The following is a 19,418-nucleotide window of genomic DNA, read 5'->3' as shown; positions in this document are numbered from 1 at the left end:
TTCCTGAGGAAAAATTATTTTCTTATTCTAAGATACCTAAAAAGGATATGAATAAAACTCTATTTCAAAGTAAATGACTGAAAAAATAAATAAGTAAAAGTAAGTCCCTGACTTTGTTATCAAATCAATTTTAGCATACTAAGTGATTAAGTCACATAGTCCTGTAAACTCTGACAGTTTATTATTTTCCAAAAAGAGAGCAAAATTTCTTTTATGTTTAAAAGATAAGCCAAGATTTATATTTTTCACCAGACAGCTAAATAAGCTGGTGCTACATAATCAAAAATGTGAATTAAAATTGGAAAAAAAAAGAACTTCATATCCTATACTAGAATTTAAGTTTCAGGTAGTTAACTTCAGTAACTTTAAAATGCAAATTTATACTATAAACACACAAATATTCACACACATAAACTCACTAGCATGCAAGCATAATCACATCACTTTACACATGGAAATGATTTTTTTATATTTAACTTAAAAACACACATCAAAAATAAAATTAAATGTTATGAATATGAGAATGAAGTTGTTTACACTTATTACAGAAATCAAGATATAAAGTGATCTGACCTTATTTGCTTTTGTGAACCAACAAAGCTAATACTACAGGCAACTGGGAAAATTAAGTGTTGGCCAAATATGACAACTGCATTTATACTGCTCATTAAAAAGAAAAATATAAAAAAAAATCCACTCACTTGGGCAAAATAAATAAATAAAAGGATAAACAACAACATTCACTACCATGCCAACTTACAGACAAAACAAACTAAGATGGTTTTAAAAATTACCGGTCTTGGTGGTAGCGACTGTCTTTACATACGGGCAGCTGACTATTTGCATCATTGCTACACCTGTAAAATGGATAAGCAAGCATACGTTGGAAAGCTGCCATTGTATGTCGGCTACCACTGGGATTCAGGGAAATAATTTACCACTACAATTTAGAATGTTATTTCCAAATGAAAAAGACCAAGGATGGAGTAAACTTTTTCTGTTTGACATTTTATGGGAAGTGGTGCCAAATTCAATGATAACTAGTTCTAAGTTATAGCATCAATTACCTTTTTATCAAACCAGCTGGTAATTTTTGAAGGAGTCTCAAGAGTTTAAAGTCAACAAAGGAAGAGTCCCTTCATTACATATGCATAACAGGTTTCCATGTGGGACATTTTCCCACAGGATATCAAGTCCATGCTGCTTAAGAAACCAGTGAAAGGCAGACACAGCATGGCACTGACAAGATACCTTCTCTGTGCTGCTGCTAAGTGGGAACTACATGCAGAAGCAGAGGCATGGAGCACAACCATGCAAAAGGAGAACAGTAAGGTAGGACAAAGAGGGTGAGAGCAAGGAAGAAAACTAAGTAGGAGACAGACCCAAATATTCTACTGCAAATAATAAAAGGGCAAGGATGAAGAGGAGGGTAGCATTCAACTAAAGACAGAATATCCACGTGTAGTGCCTGCTCTGTGGAATGCCATGGGCTTGGGACACTGTGGAGGCAGGCTAACGAATTAAGAAAAATACAGCCCCACTGATGACTACATGGGTTGATTAATTTAGAAACCTCAATTTGTTTAAGCTGGCTAAAGGAATGGAAATTACGTACATTAGAAGAAGAATGAAGCCTCATCACGATGCATTACAATAATGATAAAAAGGGAATGAAAGGAAAAGCTGGAAACGTAAGATTTTTTAATTGAGGAAATTTGAAATTAGAGAGTGAATTTTTAAAAATTTTTTAAGGAAAAGGCAAAGGGTTTGGAAATTAAATTTTATTTTCTATTTGTTTTGGCTAAAAAAATACTAAACCTATTTTAGTACTGACAAAAATTAAAAAGAATAAACTATTTTCCCCACAAAGTACATGAAAAGAAATTCTTCATGATTCAGAGAAAAAAATTTAAGCTAAACTCCTGGGTTTATAAATAATGTGCCTATGTTCACTCACACACACACAAAAATACTGCCAATTTTTGCAAACTGCCTTAACTTCTTAATTACATTTTAAATAAAAACAAAGCTAAACCTTCTATTAACACTGAAACTAAAACAAATGCACTGGACCATAAAAGCATGCTGAGTAGCTATATGTACAGTTTTATTTTCCATGTTTAAAGAAAGCAATGGAAAAATTCATTTGGTTAAGGAAGTTACAACATGTATTAGGTTTAAATTAGTATAAATACTGCCATCTGCAGGACCACTGAGCCTAGTAAGCCAGCACTAGAAATTCAATTCTTAGAATATATGAACTTTATTCTCAAAGATTGTTCCTAAAGACATTCCCCAATACATAATTTCAACTATACAACTAAAACAGAAGAAAATCCTACCTACTGATATTTAGGCCTAACTGCCATTGTCTAATATCAACTGAGCCAACAGAGAACTCTTGTATTTGACTATCAATATTGAACATGTCTGTTTCTTCTCATGTTAAAAAGACCAAATTGAGGTTTTCTGAGGCTGACTATATGCACACCATGAAGACTCACAAAATAACCAAAGGGCTAAATTTTTAGTCTTCTTTTTAAAAGGAGCATTGGTTCAATTTTCCTACAACTCCATCCATCCTCAAATTATGTTCTACCAGGAAATTAGAAAATTCCATTTAGTATTCTGGATAATCCTGATGTCACTGACTATAAGCTTCTTAAAATTGCAAATAAGATTTTACAGTAGAAATCCTATAATCCTAATCCAATTCACTATCCCAAAGCCCACCTCTGAAGGTTTTATTTTACACCTAACTCTTCCACTCCTTTCCTTCATTTTGTTTGAGCATCCCCTCTTTAATCATCCTCAGAGCCATACATTGCTGTTTCAAACAGCATTTAAGGCTCCAAGATAAATTACATCCAAATCCCCCATTTACCTTACTACAAATATTCAACAAATATTACTTCAAAAATATTAATATTACTTTCTATAAAAAATTAGTTCCCTCTCCAAAGAATCTTTGGTATCATGCACAAAGTTTTGTAGATTATCTAATTCAGGTTGTCTTCCAACTGACCTACAAAATGTCATTAATGGCTGCCATTTATTAAATGTTTTTTGCTGCCAAACTTCATAGGTGCTACCTCACCTGGTAACTCAAATGTTTACCAACTGTTCTAAAATTCAATGGTGGGTGAGGGCCAGAGAAGACCAAGATATTCAAAGACAGCTGTAACTGAAGGGATTTTATTGTGACAAAATTCCACTTCCTATAAAAATAATTTTGGCTACTCTTTGATATTAGCAAAGAGTAGCTACTCTTTGCTACTCACTGGTACTATTAAGAACCTCCACAGCAAAACTAAACTCTTTTAGCTAACAGCCTTTCCAATGTTTCATATGTTATTATGCTACCTCTCAATCTTCTCTCTACAGAATTAACAACCCCAGATCCTTAAGATGACTCAGAATTCAGGATCTGGTCTTAACACTGTCCTGGCCCTAAAGCAGACCAAGATTGCAAAAGGTTATGGCATGCTTTTATCCATTTATCACTTCATTTTCTACAAAGAGTACTCCAAAGAGGAAAGTATCTAGCTGTTTATCTTTAATTTTGAAAAAGGGTAATACCTAGTATTTGAGAAAATTTTTTTATTTTCTTCTTACTTTCAAATGATTTCAGTTTCTTAAATATCATATACTATGCATTATCTAACACTACAAGAACATGAAAAAGATTTTCTAAAAAACCCACTAATTCTTAAATTTTTGGCTTCTTGCTCAGGTATAATAGCTGAAGGTGTTCTTTTCAAATACAAGGAAATAGACAATTAGAGCAACAGTGATAATTCATGTGTATACAACTCTTAACAGCTGTATCACAACCCTATTTTACATAAAAAGTAATGCAATAAAGTAGTAGTCAGGTGGAAAGAACCTGAAATTAGGAGACAGGAGGCCTAGGTTCTATTCATCTTTGCTACAAACTAGCCTTGTAAACTTGACCTCTTTAGTTAAAGTGTCAGTCGCTCAGTCATGTCCAACTATGGACTATAGCCCACCAGGCTCCTCTGTCCATGGGATTTCCCAGGCAAGAATCTTGAAATGGGTTGCCATTTCCTCCTCCAGGGGACCTTCCCAACCCAGAGATCCAAACTGGGTTTCCTGAACTGCAGGCAGATTCTTTACTGTCTGAGCCACCAGGGAAGCCCTGACCTCTTTAAGGGATCAATATTTTCAACTATAAATCTAGGAGAACAGACGATGGATTAAGGAGTAAATGTGTCTGACAACAGCAAACACTCTCATATTTAGGATGCTGAACACTATCATTGTTTAATTCCTATGGGGAAAAACTTTACTCCAAATCTTTTAATTCCTTTTCTAGTTGAAATGATTTCCCCTAAGAAAATAAAACACATGAATTCACTGCAATTATGTAAACATTTAAGTGGTATATGTTATACTTCACAATTGTTACAGGGGAAGCACGCGTTTTGTTTCACATGAATTTTTTAAATTACATGACTCACAGTTTTTTCTCAGTATAACATCATTATTATGAGCATAGTATTTGGATCTGAAGTGCCCAGACTCAAACCCCAACACCTTATCAGCAGCTATGTGACCATGGGCAAGTAACCTTAACCTGTCTGTGTATCTACCTCCTAAGATGGTGGTGAAAATTACATGACTTATTACACGTAAAGTGCTTGGACCAATGGATGATATATAAATCACTTGTGGTAACTCTTATCACATGATTTCTTAACTTCATACAGTCAATCCCTTAAAATATGGCATTTAGAACACATTTACACAAAAAGATGATCACTTTTAATTCATTGAGGCCATTATCCAAAACGAGTGTAGCTTTAAATGTGGCTCTAATTTTAAGACATGTAAACAACAATAACAAAAAAGGACATTTACCAAAACTGAAGAGAAAATATTGCAGTTAGCCATGAATCTTTCAAAAATGTTTCAAACAAGTGAGATTCAAGGCAAATTTCAAATGTAACAGACACATGAGAACAAACTAACTGACAATATGAAAACATAACTGGAGAAACTGTTATCATCTGTTGGTTACCTGGAAGTGGAATTGGCATGCCAGGAAGGGGAACACGAAACGGAGGTACCATGACTGGTGGAAAAGCAGGGATTGCTGCTGCTGGCTGAGGCACTGAATGCGGAACAGCAGGAGGTAACGTCTGGGGGTGCGGCTGAGGAACGGTTTGCACAGGTGTGGCTGTAGGAGCAGGAGTTGAAACACTAACTGTAGGCGTGGCAACTGAAACAGCAGAACTTGGGGTCTGATCTTGTGTTGTGGGTGCTGATAAGAAATAAAACAAAAATATGTATCACTCGTTCATAAACGATTTTACTATACTCATTCATCATTCACTCATTCAGTATTTAAGGGCCCATTCCATGCACTGAAAGGTATTTATAACAAGGTCTCTGTCTTCAAGAAGCTTGAAAATAGTTAAATGAAACACAAATAATAACTAAAATACAAAGTGAGATGGGATAAATGTACAGGAGTGTGAATCAAGACCCAAAGACCACTTCTACTGTGAGACGGTACAGAAAATTTCATACTGTGATGATAGGCCTTGAAAGATTATGATTTTAACAAGGAAAATGACAAAGTGAAAAGAGAAAATAAGCAAGTGGTGAGAAAACTGAGTAAAAGCAAAGAGTAGGGGACAAAAAGGACTTGTTTAGAAAACAGAAGGCAAGCAGTTAACTAGTCAAACACTAGGCATATCAACAGAACCAGTAAATTACAGCTGGAAAGGTAGGCAAGAAGCATAAATTGGGAGGCCTTGAACACACAACTTATGAGTTTGCACTCGACTGGGTAGGGAAAGGGAAGAACTCATGTAAATGCAGAGACATAATCTAAAAGAATGAACACCAAACTGTATCTGTATATACCCTTTTATTTTTACTACACATGCTTCAGAGTTTGATTTTTCTTTTTTAATAAGAATGCATTCACGTGTTATTTATGTGACTTCATGAATGTAAAAGGGATGAGTGGAGGCAGAATGAAGGTTTCTGAATGAAAGAGTAATAATCACTGTTCATTTGATGAATTAACCTGGCAGATGCATAGGAAGAAAAGGAAAAACAGAGATGTGAAAATCAATTTCAACACATCTGAAGTTGTCCAAGAAAGGAAGAACAGAGGGAAAAAGATATGCAATAACTAATGACTGACTGGATATGAACAAATGGAGTAAAAAAAAACGGGTTTCTTTGTAATTATTTCAAAATAAAAAGGTTAAAAAAAGAGGGAAAAAACCCCACTCAGGTTTCCAATGTGAGACCAGGAGAATGTGAAATTCAGGATAATCTGGTTCTGCTAATACATTCTTTTTTAGATATGAAAAATAAAAACATTTCACCCCTGGTAATCGCACATAAAATCAAATTGTGACTCTCGAAATATACAAAATTCATATTTCTCTCCTTTAAAGTTTCAGTTCTCAAATATAATATTGCACAGAACTAAACCATCTAGTTCCAAAACAAAATTTGTTTTTATAATTCATTGGTAACAAATACGTCATCTTTATCTTGACAGAAGGAAAAATGTCAAACTTTACCTATATTGGACTAAGAATGAATTCATCAAATTTATAAATAAAACAGTGCTTTCCCAACCTTTATGCCAATTTTATTCTAAGGGAAAGCACACTGTCTAATGCAAACCACCCAATAATTCAACTGAAAAATGTGTCACTATCTTTCCTTCAGCTCCTAACAATGAAAAACTCACTTAGGCTGGGAAGATGTGTGCAATTTCATACTTGTTAATGAGGGACTCACCTTGGCTAAATAGACAGCAGGGCCAAACAAGTATCTTCAGGGGCCCAGGAATGAATTGGTGGTCTAGCATAGACCTAGCCTTAGGGTACAGTATCATATTAATATAATTTTATAACAGTGTGAAAAATACAAATTACATGCAACATTTGCCCAGTCCCATACATATACCACTTATCATTTGTAATCTACTGCAATGGCTGAAAATATATCTAGTTATTTCCCAACTTCCCTGAGAAGTAGGATTTCATCAGCATTTTTCACAAATTTGCACAAGATAAAACGAGTTTAGGCTCAACTGGGGTTAAAATATAAACTCCTTAATTTTCAGTTCCATTTACCCAGATTTACACTGCAGTTAATAGAATTACATTTTTTCAAAGTATTATGGTAATAGTACTTAGTAATATTTGTTAAAATTATGATATAAAGTACTGGAATCAGGAAAATGAGTTAGAAAGGGATCAAATTTCAAGGGGAAAGGTACACCAATGGAGATGGCAGAAAGTATTCACTCATCCTCTTGCTGAAACAGGATTTTCTGAATTTGATTAGGGGCCGGGAGTCATGACAGAAAAGGGACAAAGGAAATAAAAGAATTAAAATTAAATGAGGAGCTGGGAGAATGGTAGCTAGGACTTTATAATAAGTAAATTTCTATTAGCTTCATTTGCTAAAATGACTAGTGTAACACTAGAACTCAAAATATACTACTAATCCAGCCTCGGACCTTAACTAAAGACAAGTGACTGCCTCTAAGAGATGGAAAAAGAATTCTAAGAATTATAGTAAGAATTATACTAAGAATTATAGTATGGTAACACTTCATGACTGAATCAAGCGAAATAAAAATAGATGTCAGGAATACTGAAAGACAACATCAAAACTGATGTTTAAAGGCAGTAAAAAGAACAAGATTTCACTGTTTTGTTCTTAGAATAAAGACCTTCCTTTCTATCACTGAAGAGTATGCAAAAAAAATGAAAAAAAAAAAAAAAAAAAAACAGGAATTCTGAATAGAATGGTTAATAACCACAAGACACCTATGGGCCTACTGATAGACCATTCCAATACAGAAATGGAATATATAGAGAACGGTTCAAAGTTTTTGGCTATCCACTTTCCTTAACAAATACTACAGATTCTCTTTCCGAAGAAGACAGGGAAAACAACAGAATCAACACAGAGCCTCCCCCACAGAACCACAATGCTTTTAACGATCTCCGTCTCCTATTTCGACCAAAAGTACCCCATAAAAACTGGCAGCTTTTTGCCTTGCCGCACAGGTTTAAGAAACATTTGCCTATAAAAAGGCAAAGATCCTCAACCAACTAGCTAGTATCACTGCTAAACTTCTAAATTTTCAGAAGTCAACATAGCTACAGAAGAAATCAGACTAATAAAGCATTATTTACATCTTTCTATTAAGTATATTTTCTCCCAAGCTATCTGAAAAATATCAGATAGGGCCTTTAAAAAAACTGTCTCCCTTACACAGGTACCTTACTACTTCAGTTACTACTTGTGTAAATAAAATCAAATTTGAATTTTTAAAATGACTAGATTTCTCTTTCTTATAAGGTAATATACACTAATAATTCCCTAGTCCCCAAAGCTACTGGGGGAGGGAGAAGAGTTTCTTTTTTCCCCCTTATTCTCACCTATTATCCAGGTAGGAAAAGACTCTTAGGACTGTAATTCCCTTATAAGGATAACTATGTATCTTCATATCATATTAAATAATCAAATCAATAAAATTATTTAAATATTTGGGTGCTCAATCTGAACCTGCAGAATAAGTACAGTATTTATATATTTAAAAAAAATAAACCCAGAAATAGTATCATAAATATTAATGACAGTCTTTTAAGCAAATTAACATTCTTCTCTCCTCACCCCTGAAGTCTATTCATCACTGCTAATCTTTAGAGAAAAGACGTACCTTTGGGCTTCTGTGATTTCATACCTGAAAGTTCTCTTACCTTTTGGACTGCTTCTAACTCAAGTCCTCATTACATCTGCCTGCACATCATTCCGAGACCTAGCTACCTTTAAACAAGATTACTGCAAGTTTTCCTAAGTTTCCCCAATTTCAACATTAACCAGAAAATGAGCACAAGAAAAAAATCTTACAGAATACTAAATTTATACAAATCACCTAGCGCCTACCTGCCTCACTTATCTGCCTGGTACTTAAAACTCTCCATAACCTGGTTTCTTATTCAATATATTACCTAATAAAAAGCCTCCCACCTAACAATCTTACAAACTATATTTACCGTCATTTCCTGACCTATGTTTCCCCCATCTGAAACACCTCTCTGAAATTTTGAACCTATTCAAATCCTATTACACACCCTTTATGATCCATCTCAATACCCATGTAGTCCACTCACTTGTCTCTCCGTTTTCTTGAATTCTTATATCTTCTAGCTTCGCTGTATAACTCTGCACACTATTTTCTAATTGTTTCACATGCATTTTTCTTGCCTCCTCAATTAGAAAAACTGGAAACTCTGCAAGATAGGGGCCAAGACTCACACTTATTTTGCAAATCCACAGCACCCAACATTACTGTTGGCCAAGTTGAACAGCTAACTCTGCACTTTTCCAGTTTAGCTTCATGAATTTCAATTGAACAAATAATTTTTTCTACTAATATAAATTTCTGTTCTTTTTAGCCAAAAGTCTTAATGTCAAAAATGTATTTTAAATAATATCAAGGATAATACTTAAACTAGGACCATATGGGAATGCATTCCTACTTGTCCATTTCTCTAGTCCCTAAATGAAAACACATGCTGACCAATACTCACTTGATACTGTCTGCGAAACTGAAGAGGCAGTTGTGGTGGTGGAAGTGGTAGAGGATGGGGTTGACGATGATGCTGAAGTAGATACTGCAGGCGCTGGGCTACTGGTCGTAGGGGTGGAAGCACCGACTGCCTGTGCTTGCACTTGCACTTGCGCCTGCACCTGGGCCTGGGCCTGGGCCTGGGCCTGCGCCTGTGCTTGAGCTTGTGCTTGGGCCTGGGCCTGGGCCTGAACCTGCGCCTGGGCTGCAAGCATAGGTGTCAGTTCTGACTGCTGAATAACCTTAACTCCATCTGGCTTGGTCCATGCAGATTCACGTGTCCGAGCATTATAATAATAAACCTGCAGAAGAAGCAAAATCATCAGTTTCAAAGAACCTGTCAACTATCATTTATAAATAATACAATGATATTTTGTTTTAAATAGTATTTTTTTAAAAACCTAGAAAAGAGAAAGTACATCAGAATCAGCTGTTCATATGAGATTATTGGTAATTTTTCACTTTTTCCTTTTCCCTCAATTTTCTATAAAGAGCATACTGTATTTTTAACACATCAAAAAAGGAGAACCAAGGCTATGTTTTGTGCATAGTTAACACAGCAGATCTAAGACCGCTATCCTTAGAAAGCCATTGTCCACCATTCCCTAACTGATAGGAATGGCTCAACTACTTACGCAAACAATGCAATTTATGCTCTATACCTGCCTTCCTTCTAAAGTCTGGAATTTGGTAAGTGTAAGGCAGATGGTACCAGATATGGGACCAGTCCCCAATGAAAACCTTGATTCCTCAGCTCAGGATAGCGTCCCTGGCAGACAACACTTTACCAGTGTTTTCACAATTCCATGGCACAGGAATTAAACACACTCTTATGAGACTCCAACTGAAAGGACTCCTGAAAGCTTGTGCTTGGTTTCCTCCAGACTCCGCCCCATGCACCTTTTTTTTCTTTGCTGGTTTTGCTTTGTATCCTTTTTCTATAATTAGTCATAGCTGCAAATACAACTACCTGCTGAGTCCTGTGAGTTCTCCCAGTAAACACTAAACCTGAGAGCTGTCAGGGGACCTAAGGTGTGTATTTAAAAACACAGGTTTCAGAATCACAGGCAAACCTATGATAGTGCTCCAGGCCACCTTACGTCTGTGCAGAAGTCCAACCAAGTGAACCTTTCCTAGAGTCCTGCCCTACCCTGGCTTACTTGAGTTTCATTCTTAATTGGCAAGGATATAGTCACTGATTTCAATCTGCCAAATTCCCAGGTTTTACTCTTCTGTCACCAAGAAGATAACAACCTAAATACATTTCATAATTTACCTTCCCATCTGGAGTTTTATTTTCAACCCATATCTCCTCAGTAGGAGGCAGTGCTGGAGTACCAGGAGCAGTCACGGGAGGCATTCCTGGTGGAAACATCATACCAGGAGGAGGAGGCATGGTTCCCATGGGTGGAGGCATGAAAGGTGGTCTCTGTTAATTCACAAGAAGTAATGTCACTTGTGTTTGTCTTTTTTCCTTCAAATTATTACTAAATTCTACCCAAAAGGTAAGGCACTGTAAGAGAAATTAGCTTTATAGTCAATTCAAATACATTTACCTAGGTTGTTGTGTAAGCAAAGTTTTTCTGTAATAAAAATGATTACTAAACAGACTAGAAGAAAGTATGTCAAGATACTAATAACAGTCATCTCTGGGTTGTAGAATTATAGGTGAGTTTTGCTTTATTATTTATACCTTAACTGCTATTTCATATATTGGGCACTAGATTACTTTCAGAAGAAAAAAACTGATTCTCTTAACACCAGCCACCCAATGCCTTGACAGCTCACCTACAACAGGAACCAACAAACTATAAGAGAAATGTTATTTTACAAATAACAAGTAATAACTTAAAAAGAAAAATCAGATATACCTAACCTTTTATTCTCTTTTCCTATATGGAAAAAATTATTAGCTAGGAAAACATTTATTTCCTAGTTTTCAAATAATAATAATGTAGCTCACCAAAGATGCTAACATTAGTAAGTTTAAAAGATACAGTAAAATAATTATTCACTTTACTTTTGTGAAAAGAATCTAAATGGTATATATTACAATTAAAAAAATAAATCTCCCGAAACCATTACTGATTCAACACTATCCCTCATAATTCCTTCAATGATTGCTGACTCAACCCAAGATCCTGAACCAAAGAATTTAACTGTAACTGCTATATCTTACTCACTAAAGTAGAAAAAAGGTCTGCAATTCTGAAAACAGATTTTGAACAGGGATTAAAAGATTTCCTCTATAATCTACAAGTAACATTAGAACTTAATTATCCAAAGCATCTTAATCTGGATAATGGAATTGACACTATGCCAATAATGTGAAAGTTACTTTTTTTCCTAAAAAAGTTTTCTTTTCCATACTCGTGTTTCTAGATTCAAATGACTGTCTTTCAAGCATCAATCAGCACACAGGCCCATGTTCTATAAAATATTCATTCCAAATATATGCTACACAGTATCTGAAAATCATTTGGATTTAAAGTAAAATCACACAATGGTCCATCAAGACCAAAAAAAGCATCACATTAGGAAGCATCCCATTACAACACCTGATATATTTCCATTAGAGGGTTACATTAACCCATTACATTTTATAATATTCCACAAAGAGGTTTAACTATTAAAGGCACAAAATAGAGTAAATTCACACGTAACAAGTTATACCACAGTCAACAAGTCAAAAAGTTACTTCATATTCTAATTCTAAAGAAAATATAAAACCATTTAACTGTTTAAGAGGGCTAGGGGGAAAGGAGGGACAGGCTTATTCTAGGAGGGCAACAAAATCACTAAGCAAAGTACTAAAATCTGGTGTTTCTGCCATACACACAATTCTATCAGAGCTAACATCACTTAAATAGTACCTCATTATCTCTATTTTTAGTAAATTCATTCTTGATTATCTAAGCTAACAGAAGGCATATGATACTACTGTATTTGGTTTCGGAACTGTATAGGTTAAATAAACGGAAAACTCAGAAACAGTCAAAAAGAATATAATCTCAAAAGTAGGTATTTGAGAGTTGATACCTTCATAACTTCACTAAAGGATATATGCTTCAGGCTAAAACACTAGGAAAATTTTCATTTAAGGAAATTTCACAAAAATTCTATTTCTAAAACTGTGAGACATTCATATTTTTTCCTAGGAAAGGAAAAAAATTCAAATACTGTGCTTACAAAATGTGCTGATTGTCACATTCTAGATTCTATACTAGGGATCATTCATGGAAAGAATTCTTCAGGAATATATAAATATATATAAACTCATTAGTAATGTATATCATTGAAAACAAACTTCCCTCTCTTTACACATAAGCTTTCAAATATCATTTCCCATCAAGAAGATTATTAAAGACAACTGTCAGAGATGAAAGCAAGTTAGAACTACCTTATTCAATCCTAATATACATATTTTTTCATCACCATATAAATTTCCATTCTGAATTTCCATACTAATTATCATTATCAGTGCTTTTGAAGCAACACATTAGTATAAAGATGTTCTCTTTAGTTCTCATTCTCCTATAAACCCAAGAATACAAGTTTTATTCATACATACAAAACTCATACATACTATTGACACTAACACCAACAAAGAAATAGCTATCTCTACATTCTTTACCTGAAGGTGTGGAGGGCCCATAGGTGGAGGAATCCCTCCCGGAGGAGGCATTGGTGGCATATTAGGATCAAAAGGGGGACGTCCAAATGGGGGCCGAGGTGGTGGAGGAGGGCCTCGCATCATACCAAAAGGTGGAGGAGGTCGCATCAGAGGTGGTGGGCCTCGCATCACTGCGTTTGGTGGGGGAGCTGGGCCTCGGAACCTCAAGGCCTGCTGTTGAGCCATCCTGTATGGGAAACCAATGAATAAAATTTTCTTTCTCAAAGTAAGAAAAATATAGCTACTAAACTCTGATTACATCAATTTTTAAAGCCCTTAAGAGCAAGCAGAGTTGGAAATCATCATTTTGTATCACTGTATCAATGGACACCAAATCTAGGAGGAAATGAGGGGGTTATTTGCATGGTCCTAATATATCTTTCCACATGTTTCTTACAATAGAAATAAGGATAAACAAAACACTATGCAATAGAGAAACTGACCTAACACAACTGAGAGGGACACAATACCACCTATTCCAAGCAAGAATGTTTAACCTCAACATAATGAGTTATTAGACAAACACAAAATAATGTTCTATTACAAAGGGGGGAGCAGGGAGTATATTCTTCAGAAATGCTGTTACAAAAAGAAGAAAAAAGGAAAGTTGTGGAAATGTTCTAGATTAAAGGAAGCCAAAGAGACATGGCAATACAATTCCAACTCTAGACAGGATACTAAACTAGAGAGAAGAAATACGATAAAGAACATAATGCATTAACAGACAACACTGGAATAAAGGCAAAAGATTACTTTTTATCAGTGCAAATTTACAAAGTAGGTAACAGTGCTGTCCCAGAGAAGATCACTATTCTCAGAAAACAAGCACTGGAGTATTTATAGGTAAAGGGCCATGGTGTGTGTGACCCTTTACCACAAATGGTTCAGGGTAACAGAGAGCACATACGTGACCAAGCAACAAAGCAGAACAGGTAAAATATTAACATTAAGCATACTATTTTTGTTTTTGCAACTTTTTGGAACCTTGAAGCTACTTCTAAATACAAGGTTTTTATAGCAGGGGAGGCTAACAGCTTAAGACATAATTAGCATTCTCATATAAAAGGGAATGCCCTTCTGTACTGTACTGTACTTCTGTACTGTTTTCACCCCACCCCAGTCTTCAATCTCTAGCTAAACACCTTCTTTACTTTCTCCATGGCATTCAAGCAGATAAGCAATATCACATTAGATGGTGTTCTCTATCTCCTAAGTGCCTTTTTTTTTTTTTTTAATAATGTTTTCACTCTTACAAATGCTTACTGGGCTTCCCAGGTGGTGCTAGTGGTAAAGAACCAGCTTGCCAATGCAGGAGACATAAAAGATCTGGGTCAGGAAGATCTCCTGATGGAGGATGTGGGAACCCACTCCAGTATCCTTGCCTGGAGAATCCCATGGACAGAGGAGCCTGACCTGCTACAGTCCACAGGGTCACAAAAAGTTGGACACAACTGAAGCAACTTAGCATTCACACAATCAACCTAACTCTGAAATAAGATTTTATCAACCTCACTTTACAGATTAAGGCACACAAAAGTAAAACAACTTATCCAAGGCCACACAGCTGGTTCAGTGGTAAAGTGAAGTGAAAGTGAAGTCGCTCAGTCGTGTCTGACTCTTTGCGACTCCATGGACTGTAGCCTACCAGGCTCCTCGGTCTATGGGATTTTCCAGGCATGAATACTGGAGTGGGTTGCCATTTACTTCTCCAAAATTCAAACACAGGCGAAAGGCTCTTATATACTACACCATGCTGTCTATGTTAGCCCCTTTAGAGCAAGAATTGTCTGTCCTGTTCACCTTTATATCCCCAGCACATAGTTATTTATGCCTGCCCATAGCAGGGCTCAGTAGTATTTGCTGAATGAACCAATGAATATGTAGGTGATACTGTACCTTATAAATAGGGTATGTAGAATCTTATAAAAATCTTTACTATAATATGCCATAGTGAATTTACTGAGCACCTATCACAGTCTACCTACTAGCTACAATAATTCTCTCCATTATAAACATGAAATTTACATTCCAGTGCTCAGGAGAAGATTAACAATTATATCCTCATGTGCATCTGATAATAATCTTTCTGACACTCTCGCCTCACCAGATTCTTCCAACTTTCCTACATTTTTCAACCCTGTGCTTAAGACTACCCTTTCAACTTTCTCTAAATTTTCCACATCGTAGTTCAATTCAGACATTAAAAAAAATCCTAATAAAAGAACCAACTTGCCTTCTAGGAGAGCACAAGGATTGTAAACACATCCAGAACTACTATACCAAACATATTTCACCAAATCTGCAAATCATCCTACACTCCAATGGTAGAAGTATGAGTTAAAAGCAGTGACTGCAGAAACAATAATCAGCCTTTTTCAAATTACACGCACTCCCAAAACGCTGATGGGTCACTGTTACCGAAGCAATGTCTTAACCTTTGGGACAGGAAAAATCTTCACCAAGGAAAGATATTCCATCTCAGCCTTCAGCTATACATTATTTCTTTCTTTTGAATGTCACACTTTCTAGCTCTAACTTGAAGTTAAGTATTTTAGGCTCTAAAACCATGGCAAGTCAAACCAGGGCTCTGCCTTCTGTTTCAGGCTTCTTACCTATTTTCTGAACCTGAATATACTCAGATGTAAGTGAGGGGCAGTGGGGACAGAAATGAAACCTCTCTCTCTCTCTCTGTTTAATAAGATAATCCCCGTGAAACATTTAGGATGGTACCTGGGACACAGTGAACTATTTTAACCATCATTACTTTCATTCTCCCACAAAACCTAGCATAGTACTCTACCTGAAAAGCTAGATGCTTTCAAATGTCTGCAGTGAAAATGCTAGCAAAATTCACATAATTTCCTCTATCGACAGCCTCAAGTTGCCATTTTCTTATGTCAGATATGTATAGCACATGTGCTGAGCTCTTTATATGCACTTTATCACAACAACCTTACCTGCAGTGAGGGTTAAAGAAGCTAATGAAGTACTTGGAACAGTGCTCAGCACATTTTTATTAATTATTATTGCTGTTACTACAACATCAGTATAGTAATAGTAGCAATCAAAAACCATAATTTAGTGACTACTAAAATTACCTTGTTAAACAGTATTAATATTAGTAGCAGTATTAATATTATTATAATCATTATTAGCAGGCTCTATATAACCTGGCCCTTGCTGATCTCTCTACAGACTCTAATCCTTTTGATCAACTACTTCATTACCCTGAAGCCTCTGCACTTGCTTCCTCTGCCTGGCGTGCTTTTCCCCAGAGCTTTATGTAACAGACTCTCTCATTCTTCAGTTACAGTTCAAAGTTCTTTCCCACCTTAGTCTCTCCCACCTCCTTTCTATCTCATTATCCAATCTGAGTTTACAACTATGAGGTAAATGCTATGAAAAAAATCCTCACATTTTTTTAGTTTTATATTACCTATACTCACTAGTATTTTCTCTTTAGTATATTGATGTCTCCCAGAGCCCAGAAGGCAGGTGTTCAATTACTGTTTTAATAATGAGAGTGAACCCTAGGTATTTTTTCTATACCAAGCAGTTATAGGGACATTATGTACTAAGTCCATGTACTTAGTACATGTACTAAGTCTTTCAATCATCATAAAAACTCAATGAGATAAGTTTGGCACCGGTTTTACAAAGGAAACTATAGCACAGAAAAAGAACTTGTTTCATGTTAGTTAGTGGTAACACCAGCGTATTCTTATTCCCAGTGTACAGTTGAGGAAATTCAGACAAGCACCTTGTCATAAGTCATAAAGCATTAATAAGTAAATAAAGGCCCTGGGTAAAGTATCTGTACCAACATGACTCTAAAAGTTATCTTAATGATCCTTACTCATAAAGGAATAGAAAGGTATTTGGATCTCCAAATAAATCCTATTGTGGATTATTCGCATTCCTACCACTTTGCATCTTTACGAAAATAGAAGCGTACATGCATGAACAGAAATGCAGAAAAAATTTTTTACAAGAACAAATTATTTCCCTAGAAGTACTATATCTAGATATGCAATCTTCCCAATGGTAAGCACTGCAAATACTTTAGCACAACGGAGCAAAATTTTTAAATGCTGATATATGGGAAGCAAATTATAAAGTAGACTAAGTGAGGAGACCTAGGTTTTAATCCAGACCCAGTGACTTTGTGTAGTCTCTTCACACTTGTAGGCTGATTTCCTCATCTGATGTGGTTAGTTTGAAATTTAGATCAATCTTAATTAGCATGGAAGCTCCCAGAGGACAAAGGATTTTAGTCCGGTTCAAGACTACTGCCAGCACCTAGGTCAGTGACTCTTATATAGCACACAATAAATGTGAGTCCAATAAATGGACCATCTCTAAATCTCCTATAACAATTTATTTACGATATATATACCTGAAAACCTGATTCGTGGGGCACTATGACGGTGACAACACCATAACGTATATTCAGAATACAAATGCAAAAAATTAAGCCCCAATTTCTGTACTCAGAGGCCACAAAAAACTAATTCCTCTTAAACCATGAGAAATGCTAAAATAAAAGTCTGTACCACATGCTGTGGAAGGAATTTCCAACCCCAGAAGTTAAGGCATGAAACATTTGCAAGAGAACACCTAATTTAAAGCACTATTCAAATCAGTTTTGCAGCAGCGTCTACACTTACTATTAATAAAATCTAAAAGGCTACTCACTGTAAAACTGAAGAAAGATACTCTCTTAAATGCAAAGTAATGTTTCCAAATCAATCCACAAGGCTAGCTTAAGTACCTCTTGAGATAAGAATCAGGTATAACCCTTTCATCACTAAATACTAAACGACCCTGGCAATGCACTCTGATCACTTAGTATTGAAGTATATACGTGGGGTTTAAAGATTTGAGATCCATCCCTGAAATAAGACTTTATTCCTGTCAAACTAAAAAATTTTTGACAACTCATCATCTCAAAGACATGATTTTTCCCCCCTGAAAACTTTAGTAACAATACCCAGTTTCCTTATACAATTTTATCTGGAGCTCTAGACAATGCTAGAGTCATCATAACTTATTCTACTCTTCCTCATTCTCAAAGAATGACAACGGGCGCAAATCAGAATGGGGGCTAAACATCTGAAATGCCATTTTTTTCCACCCAAGAAAAAGATAAAGTATCAAACAGACGTAAAGCTCTGTACCTCGTTTTCCCTAAAAACCACTGATTAAAGACTTCTCTCTCCAAGACCATTAAAAATTCCAGAGGCAGCCCAGAAACCAGGGCGAGAAAGGTCATTGCTGCCGTCCTTAGGGAGACAGTGTGGGCAGACGACTAGAAGTGAGGATAGAAAAGCGCAGGCTCCCAAGCCTGGCTGCCTGCGTTCAAGCCACTTCCTGAAGCCAAGATTCTACCAAAGACACCTGGCTCTACGTCAGTTTCCTCACCTGAAGGATGGGCAAGTCACTTAACTGAAGGTGGCTCTTGCTCCGGGGCCTGCAAAACCAGAAGAGCAACTACTCCAAAAGGTGGGTGTGAGGATCACAAGAGAAAACACTAAGGAAAAGGCTCTCTGGCTCTCGGAAGCACGAAACAAATGACTGCCGCTATTGTTACTCCTCATAAACTCGGGATAAGGGATCAAACGATGAGAAAGGGAGGCCGCGTGAAGTTAAAGGAAAGCAAGCGACGTGAGCAAAAAGGAACCAGGCGGACGCGGGGACACCAAAAGGCGGCGGAGGACGTGAAGAAGGCCGAGCCAGGGCGCCGAGGAGTTGCCCCGCGGCATGGAGGGCTTCAGGGAGGAAAACTGGGCCCGCGGCGGCGCCAAGCCGGGAGTCAGGCTGAGGGCCGCCCAAGCGGAGGCGGACTGCGTCTGAGGCGGGGCCCCAAAGCGGGAACCCCGGACGCAGCCTGTGGGCCGCAAGCTGCGAGGGGCGCCTGGGCCCCACGAAAACGGAAATGAGCGCCCCGAGAACCCACAGGAGGCCGCTGCCGAAACCCGGCCCGGTCTCATTCAAGCCGCCTTCCCTTCCCCCTTCTCCAACCCCATGCGGTCCGGGCTCTTGGCCGCCGCGCCTCCTCAGTCCACCCTCCACCTCGGTTCTCCGTGCAGCAGGCTTAGCCTCTGG

The 19,418-nt window shown here is 36.8% G+C and overlaps 1 protein-coding gene across 11 annotated transcripts in view; it reads right to left on the bottom strand.

The window, feature by feature from the left end:
- TCERG1 (transcription elongation regulator 1) overlaps positions 1-19,418 on the bottom strand; it is a 52,343-nt gene that overhangs the window by 32,734 nt on the left and 191 nt on the right. For 3 of the 11 annotated variants that reach the window (XR_826158.1, XM_010850460.1, XM_010850461.1), the window contains exons 2-7: positions 13,275-13,500; positions 10,917-11,069; positions 9,603-9,942; positions 9,183-9,302; positions 5,042-5,284; positions 795-857 (exon numbers count right to left, since the gene is read on the bottom strand). Coding sequence is in view for 10 of the 11 variants with exons in the window: in XM_010850460.1 (XP_010848762.1) it covers positions 795-857; positions 5,042-5,284; positions 9,183-9,302; positions 9,603-9,942; positions 10,917-11,069; positions 13,275-13,500 (1,145 nt within the window). In the remaining variant the exon portion in view is untranslated. The remainder of the gene's footprint in view (positions 1-794; positions 858-5,041; positions 5,285-9,182; positions 9,303-9,602; positions 9,943-10,916; positions 11,070-13,274; positions 13,501-19,418) is intronic. The other 8 variants (XM_010850465.1, XM_010850467.1, XM_010850468.1 and 5 more) reach the window with 6 other exon arrangements.

Source organism: Bison bison, unplaced genomic scaffold (assembly GCF_000754665.1).
Source record: "Bison bison bison isolate TAMUID 2011002044 unplaced genomic scaffold, Bison_UMD1.0 scf7180017864291, whole genome shotgun sequence".
NCBI classification, from domain to species: Eukaryota; Metazoa; Chordata; class Mammalia; order Artiodactyla; family Bovidae; genus Bison; species Bison bison.
This window is presented reverse-complemented; position numbering and strand designations above follow the sequence as displayed.